The 7,711-nt window shown below is 44.9% G+C and overlaps 1 protein-coding gene across 1 annotated transcript in view; it reads left to right on the top strand.

Annotated features, from left to right (window-relative positions):
• The first annotated feature begins 239 nt into the window (after nucleotides 1–239).
• Nucleotides 240–7,711, top strand: part of pard3ba (par-3 family cell polarity regulator beta a) — a 149,409-nt gene continuing 141,937 nt past the window's right edge. The window contains exons 1-2 of the mRNA XM_017434394.3: nucleotides 240–650; nucleotides 7,275–7,376. Coding sequence (XP_017289883.1) covers nucleotides 534–650; nucleotides 7,275–7,376 — 219 coding nt within the window. The 5' untranslated portion in view covers nucleotides 240–533. The remainder of the gene's footprint in view (nucleotides 651–7,274; nucleotides 7,377–7,711) is intronic.

Below are 7,711 nucleotides of genomic sequence, written 5' to 3'. Positions count from 1 at the left end.
GAACAGAAAAATGTCCACAGGCCAGTTCGTGTGGTAGTAGCTGAGAGTCATCCCCAACACATAATCTGAGCTTTGGCCTCCAAGATAGGAGATGTGAATTCTTTTTGTTTCTGTAAAAAGAAATGAAAGGGTAATGATTTGTGTTTGTTTTTATAAACGGACGCGCGCATTATTAAAGCAGGGAGCAGGTTTCCGGCTCCAGGAGGCCGGCAGGCGCTGAGATTCTTCCGGGTTTGTTTTTGTTTTTGGGAGTATCAGCGCGCGGCTCTCGACGTCACGCGAACCCATTCCGCCGTCTCAATTACCGCCTTTTCCGGTGAAACGAGGGCGCTCGCTGCGGGTTTAGCCCTCAGTCGGACTCGGTGAAGCCACCTTCAGGTCGTCAGCCCCGGACCTGAGACACCTGTTGCTCCGGTTTCGACTGACAGGTGTCTTCGTCTCTCCGCCTCCGGGAGTCTCTCTCTCTGTGTCTCTGGCTTTTTGTGATTTATTTAACTTTTTTAAGCGCTTTTTTTGTATTTGACACTGCGGATATGAAAGTTACCGTGACTTTCGGGGACACCGCGGTGGTGGTCCCGTGCAAAGGCGGATGGACGGTCCGGGATTTGGTCGACCAGGCGACGCGGAGGTACCGCAGGGTGGTGGAGCAGGTAAACAGAAACTCTCATAAACTTCCACACGGCGTTTACTTTTAAGTCGCCGTTTCTTATTTTATTGTTTTATGTTTATGGACACTGTTTCCTTCTTTCTTTTCCTCTGTTTTCCTCCATAACAGACGGCTCCCATACACCTGGGCTTGAGGTGTGGGTCACGTGACACGCCTAGTAGTTATGTCATCAATAGCAGAGCTAACGTTAGCAACTAGCTTATGAGACCGTGCTAACGTTTCTGTGGTCCGTTTTCTCACATAAAAACGTCGTTTTCAGGACATAAATTGCTCAAACGTGCGCAGGAGGTTTTAAATTACTAATATATAAAACATGGAAACTCCAAGTTACTCATAAAAGCAGCTTTATGTGTAAAAAAAATGTAAAAACACTTAAAGAAATTTGCTAAGATGCTACATAAATCAAGCGCAGACCCTATATGTTGAGTTGTTAGCTAACGTTAGCAGCTAGCTTTATTGACAGTGCTAACGTTTTGATATGAATTTGTTTTGACTGATAAAAACAATGTTTTTATTGCTCAAACATGTGCAGCACTTGTTAAATTACTAATGTATAAAACATGGAAATTCAAAGTTACTCCTAAAAGCAGCTATTTGTGTAAAAAGTTTAAAAACACTTTTAAAACTAAACTAAGATGCTACATAAATCAAGCGCAGACCCTATATAGTTAGCTAACGTTAGCAGCTAGCTTTAATGACACTGCTAACGTTTCAGTATGTAGTTTTTTTGACAGATAAAATCAACTTTTTAAAAAATAAAATGCTCCATTAAGTGCAGTACTTTTAATATGACTAATATATTAAACATGGAAACTCGAAGTGACTCCTAAAAGCAGCTGTATGTGTAAAACGTTTTAAAACACTTAAAAAAATTAGCTATGATGCTACAGAAATCAAGTTCAGACCTGTTTATGTGTATTTATAGTTAGCCTAGCCCTAAAACAAATATTGCACTTTATTTTCTTCCTAAAGCTTAAAAAAAACAATCACGTTTTATAGAAAAATTACACACAAACCTAATTATTAAGTTAAACCTAGTTCAGAAAAGTGTTTTATTTCCTCAGAGAAGTGTTTCCTATCCATCTTTTCAGTCTGGTTTTTATTGGTTTGATTACAGCTAAAGCATTTCCTGTAAATGCACCTTTAGTTAAATTATTTGCTCCTGAATATAGAAAATGACTCAATTTGCTGTAAAATCTACTTCTTCCAGTTTGAACAGGTGGGCAATCTTAAAACGGGTTGCGTACAGAGTTTGTATATTAAACAGAAGTGAGCTATAATGTTACAAAAAGCACCATTTGCAAAGCAAATTTTCAAAACCACCACAACTTAGCCAGACTGGAGTTTCACATATGCTAGTTTTTAACTTCCTCACAATATTGGAAACATAAAATGTGTTACAAAACACACAGATGACCTTCAGCGCATTCAGGACAAATCGTTTGATGATATTGCCATCTTTTCATTTTGTTTATACACGTAGATTTGAAGATATTTGAAAGGAAATGCATTTCTCAGTCATGCATTATGTAAAAATTGGAGTTAAACAAAGTCTGAGAAGCAAGGCAAAAATGTTCATTAGATTCATTTTCAGCATGTCCACCTTTAATTTATTACCTTTTTAATATCGAGTCTATCCTTGTTTCAGATGGATATTAACCATTTAAAGTCAGTTATAGGTCTTGTTTTTGTCTGCCTGTCCTTCAGCTCTGTGCCTCGTATATTTCCTGCCATTGTGTCTAATTAACGGAGGAACGGTATTGTTCGTTGGTGTTCGGAGGTGTGGATGTGTTTTGTTCAGCTGAGAGTCCTGGAGGAGCAGCACTGGGCGAAGTCGGAGAGGAGGGACCAAGCTGTCGTGGGAGAAATTTTGGTGCAGAAAAGTGTTAAAATGTAAATGTTTAAGAAATTCAAAGCCAAGCGTATAATTTAGTCCAGAGTTGGATGTTTTTGTTTGTGCGCTGACACCTTCCAAACACGCAAAGATGCAAACCCTCGAACCTTTCTGCCGTAATGTTGCAATCAGTTGAACATTAATCATTCTGCCGGCCTGACCTTTTTATTAATCAGCGGCGTGGGTGCGTGCTGTCTTAGCCTGATAGTGTTCTCATGTGTGAGGACGTGAGCGGTGCGGGCTGCAGACTCTGCCGTCTGCCTCTACAACAGCCCCCCCATCGCCGCCGCCCCGCCTCGCCCCGGTATCTCCGCGGGCAGGTGGAAGTTGACTGTTTGGTGTCTTGAATGCGGCCACAGTTGGAGAGGTGCGTGGCGGACAGGAGGCTTTGTCCTGTGAGTGATTGGGGATTAGGAATGGTGACAGGCCCCGGTCTTATCGGTTGGCCAGTCCGCACTCAGCCTGCCCACACGCCCTCCCTGGGGGGTGGGCTGGGGGGAGCGACTGGGTGGCTGGACGGCTCGATGGATTGCTTCCTCTCAGTGGATGAAGACACACACACAAAGAAGAGCTCATCTCAGTCGGTGATCCCCTGAGCTGTCGAGTCTTTGCTTCACTGACAGCCAAGCCCACTCAGCCCCTGTTGACTCTCGGCGTGACACGCTGCGGCGCACAAGCCTAAATGTGACCGTGTGATTAGAATCCACCTGGGCCTTGATTGCCTTTCGCGAAGCACGTTAATTAGTAGCTGATGCTCGCCTCTGACTCAGCATCGTCACCAGGAGAGTCCAGCTCGCCGCGCCTGTCAGCCAGGGCCAAACGGATCGGACCAGACTCGCTCGCCGACCTCTCCGCCGACAGCAGGGCCGGTGTCAGAACCGTGGTTTTAATCACCAGCGGTGTGTGTTGATGTGGATTCTGCAGCGGTTCCTAATTAGCAGTTTATTTAAACGCCACCTCAGCCTGCTTTCATCCCGCCACTGTCAAGAAAACAGCTATGAAACTTTAAAAAAAAAGCTTTTTATAGAACGCGCTTTGTGAGCAGCGCATTTGCACGTTGTCAGGACGGCGCTAACGTATGTAGAGGTCTTTCTGTTGCTGCTTAGCTGAAGAAAGTTGAGGAATGTGGGAGTCTGTAAAGCACTGTGTAGATTAGAAAAAGACATGGTGACAAAACCCTCAAACCATTCATCTGTTTCCTTATATTTTTCTGTAAAAGTAGAGAATAAGTGCTGAAATTAACAGAAGTACATGAAATAAATCAGCTCAGGGTGCACTCAGGAGTCTTCAGGATGACGAACAGACATCTGATGCTGCGTTTCTCTGTTCATAATTACAAGAACATCATCAGTGGTTGGGATGCAGCTGCAAACCATGACAGCTATGCCACCGTGTTTTATAGATGCCTTTTGAAATCTCTTCTGACCTTCACTGTACGTGCTGTTGATTTCAGCCCTCCCCAAAAAACCTTAATTTGGATTCATCACTCTATGGGACATGCTACCACAGATTTATTTATTTTGAATTTGTTGTGTAATTTAGCAGATTAGTCCTCCATTCGCCCCAATTTTGCCATATTTACAACGGAAATGACTTTCAGGTACCCGCTCACTTGCTTTTGATACACTTATTTTAGTTGTGGCTCTTTTGGCCTTCAGATGTGAATGTTTCTCAGAATCAGTGAAAAGATAAAACTTGGAGCGAAATGTAAAGAAATGATGGATGGAAAGTTTGGCAACAAAACACACACCTTAATTGTCAGAAAAAGGCTTATTTGTGTTACAGGTGAGCTCTTCTAGGGCCACACCAAGCTGCTGGTTATGAGAGGCTGTAATAAATATTGAGTCTGTTCAGCAGATTTTTTTTCCCCTGGGAGGACATCCGAGAGGTTTGTTTTGTCTGGCTGAAAGTTCAAGACTATCGAGTTAGGAACAACTCTCAAATATGTGGAATTCCAGGTGCCGGCTGGCGAGCCTCCGCTTGTCTTGGTTACAGCATGAGAACGGGCCTGTAGCCCGACGGCATGAGAATGGGCCCGTAGCCTGACGGGGCTGAGCGTCGCGGCGACTCAGACGGCCGCTGTCGCTGATTGCGGCCCACCAGGTTACAGCCCAGCGAACAAGCTGGAAGCACCTCATCTGTGCAGGAGGAAGAGGACTCGGTCGGCCATTGTCGGCAGGCTGGCGTGTGCGTCACAGCCCAGCTATGCAGAATGCATTTTTATTTTTTTAAAGTTTAATGCAACTGTTCCGACCTGCTGTTTCTCTTCCTCTGCAGCTTCAGGCTTCGCTGGATGTCACGTGTTCGTCTGCATTTCTAAATAAAACTGCCGAGGTCAGGTTTTGAATAATACCTGCTGTGGGACAGGTGAAATGAACAATCTGGAGTTACGCTTCCTGTGACCTGACGCGGCGATACGTCTGACCGTATCGATGCAACGATCTGATTTGAATTCCCATTGCTGTCTTCATCAAAGACGGGTTTTAATCTCACTTTGCTCACGTGGCTTTGTAATAACACATTGACCCCCCCCGACCTCGCCGCAGCTCCTGCGTCGCAGAATTTGGCTCCAGTGTTTCATCGCCCAGACATATTCGCTCATCAGGCGCGTGGGGGAGAGAAAGAAAGGAAAGCTGATTTTCCTCTGACTCTCTGGTTATTTGTTTAATGTGACGAGCGAAGGAATTACCAGGAGACAAACTCCTTCCTGCCCTTTTTACCTTTCGAAGGGATTATCATCGCTCTGAAGTGTCGTCAACTCGCTGGTAGCTGAAGAAGCGTGTTTAAGGCTTCACGTATAAGAAGTGTGCTTAAACTCTTCTGCAGAGGCGATGCTCATTAACAGTTTTTAATCTCGCAGTCTAATCTAGTCCTCCCTGCTTGTTTTTTGTTTTAGGGAAGCCATGGTGCATGCTGGTAATATGTGGTCATCCCAAACCGGCGCTCACTCGTTGTTGTGATGTTTGTGATCACGCCCTCCGCCAGCACATAAACGGTCGGTTAGCAGCAGAAGAATGCAGGAGACGGTCGGGTTGGGCCTGATTTTCTGGTCCCTGTGTTTTGTGAAGATGCCTTTTGGGACCTTCATAGTACGTGTGCTGCCCCTGTCCAAGTATTTCAAACGTGTTTTATTTTAATATTTTTGTTTTAGCGTTGTGCACTCTCATAGAGAAGTATTAATATTAGACAGACTTGAATGTAGACTCTGTTAGCTGAAAACTTAACTTTTAAAGGTGATTCTGTTTTAAATAAACCTTTTTACTGAAATGTCTGGTGTCTAGTAAGACGTCACTGTGTGAAAACTGCAGGATGTTTGTGTTTGCTGTCGGCTCGGTTTATGTCAGATAGAAATCCCTGGACCTCCTTTAAAAGCACGGAAAACCAAAACTTTACTTTTTTTTGTGCCGTTCTTTTTGCATTTACCTGCAACCAGACCGGTGTGAGTTCCCTGTGTGATAAAACAGAAGGTCAGTCCCAACCGAAGCCATTCCAGCCTTTCAGAACAATCGCTCGTATAAAATAATACAGCTTAATGTGGTTCTGCTTATTGGTACCAACAGTTCCTAACAGGCCATTTCCTGCTGCACGTCGCTATGAACGATCAGGTTTTGTCAAACATTTATTCGTTTGTGCTTGTATTAGACAGAAAACAGAACTACAGACATTTTTCACTTTAAAATGTCCTTAAATCGATCGTTTACAAATAAATTCCTCCTCAGATGCACCAAACGGCTCCACAACAAACTGTTGTTTGTACAAGATTGCTAAAAGAGGAAGATGGCATTGTTCATGAACTTCTTTATATTTTTCTGTGTAAATGTGATGCACCGGGCTTTGTGCAGCTCCTGGGGTGTATAAACTCTGACCTTCGTTCAGTTTCTCCTCCTCCCTCCTTTCCCTCTGCAGACCAGCGTGCCAGCTGTACTCTAAACACCGTCATGCAGGTGGAGCGAAATCTTGGTCGCTTGTTTTTATTACACCTGTACTTGTTTAGCCAACTAATAAACCGTAAGAACGTCAGCTACGGTGCAAACAGAGCCCTTAGCGTGTCATGTGCCGTACAGGTATGAACTGCTGAGCCGATTGGAGTGGACTATTGGCTATAAACAGAAGTGAACCATGAGAAAGATGACAGCGAGAAGGGCGGCGGAGAAGAGCGGGAACCGTAGTTGAAGGGGAAATGGCCCGGCAGATTGAGGAAGTGACGCACATCACGGCGTAAGATAGGAGCCGGCGACCTGCGGGACGCCGTCACCAAGTGGTTGGTGTGACGTACAGCAGCGGCTGTGATGGGAATGAGCCGGAAGAGACTGGGCAGAAAATAACTGGCGTCCAGATTGAGTCATTGTGACGGCTGCAGAGAAGAAGGGTTTCCCAGGAACAAGCTCGGAGATCTTTGTCCAGAAGAGGAACCGTCCTGCCTGTTCCCGGGGCTTCGCCGTTCTGGAACATTTCAAACCTGTTGGACCTCATGTGAGCCAAACACGAACCCGGTCCCTCCTTTCCAGCTCCTTTAGGGGGGGTTTAGTCCTTTAAAAACATTGAGAAATCAGTGCTTGAGCGCTGTTCTGTGTGACCCTACAGGACTCAGGGATGCAGGAGTTCTTCCTTTAACAAAAACAAAAAATACATTAGGTAGAGCTGTCTGAACTCAGTCATCCAATCAGTTGTCTTTATCCCCTCAGGCTAATGTGAGTTCATGTATTTTGACAGGACGGGGAGTTGGAGGTGAACATTCACCACTTGGAGTACGCTGACGGAGGAATTCTGGACATGGACGACCCGCTCAGCGATCTCGTCGAAGACAGAGAAAAGGTGAGGAAGAGTTTTTTTACAGGGAGACCGATTATCTAAACACGTTTCCCAGCGCTGACGCCTGACAGACGGCGGTATTTTCTTATGATTGTAGAACACGACGAGCGTTCGTGGTGATGGTGGGGTTTTCGTTGTTATCTTACCTGGTTTCGTTGCCTTAAAATAAAAAAAGCGTCGATCTTAGCCATAGTCGGGGATTTGTCTGGCCTCTTTCCCAGTGACAAACTACCCATCAAGCTGTCAAGCTTTTAAACCAACATAATCTAAAACATGACTAAAACAGTCCAATTCTAGCTGTTTCTTTTCCTCTCCCTTCTATACCCCCCCCCCCCCCC

This window comes from Kryptolebias marmoratus, linkage group LG23 (assembly GCF_001649575.2).
Source record: "Kryptolebias marmoratus isolate JLee-2015 linkage group LG23, ASM164957v2, whole genome shotgun sequence".
Classification (NCBI taxonomy): Eukaryota; Metazoa; Chordata; class Actinopteri; order Cyprinodontiformes; family Rivulidae; genus Kryptolebias; species Kryptolebias marmoratus.
Note: the sequence above shows the minus strand (reverse complement) of the source record. Positions and strands in the feature narration are given on the sequence as shown.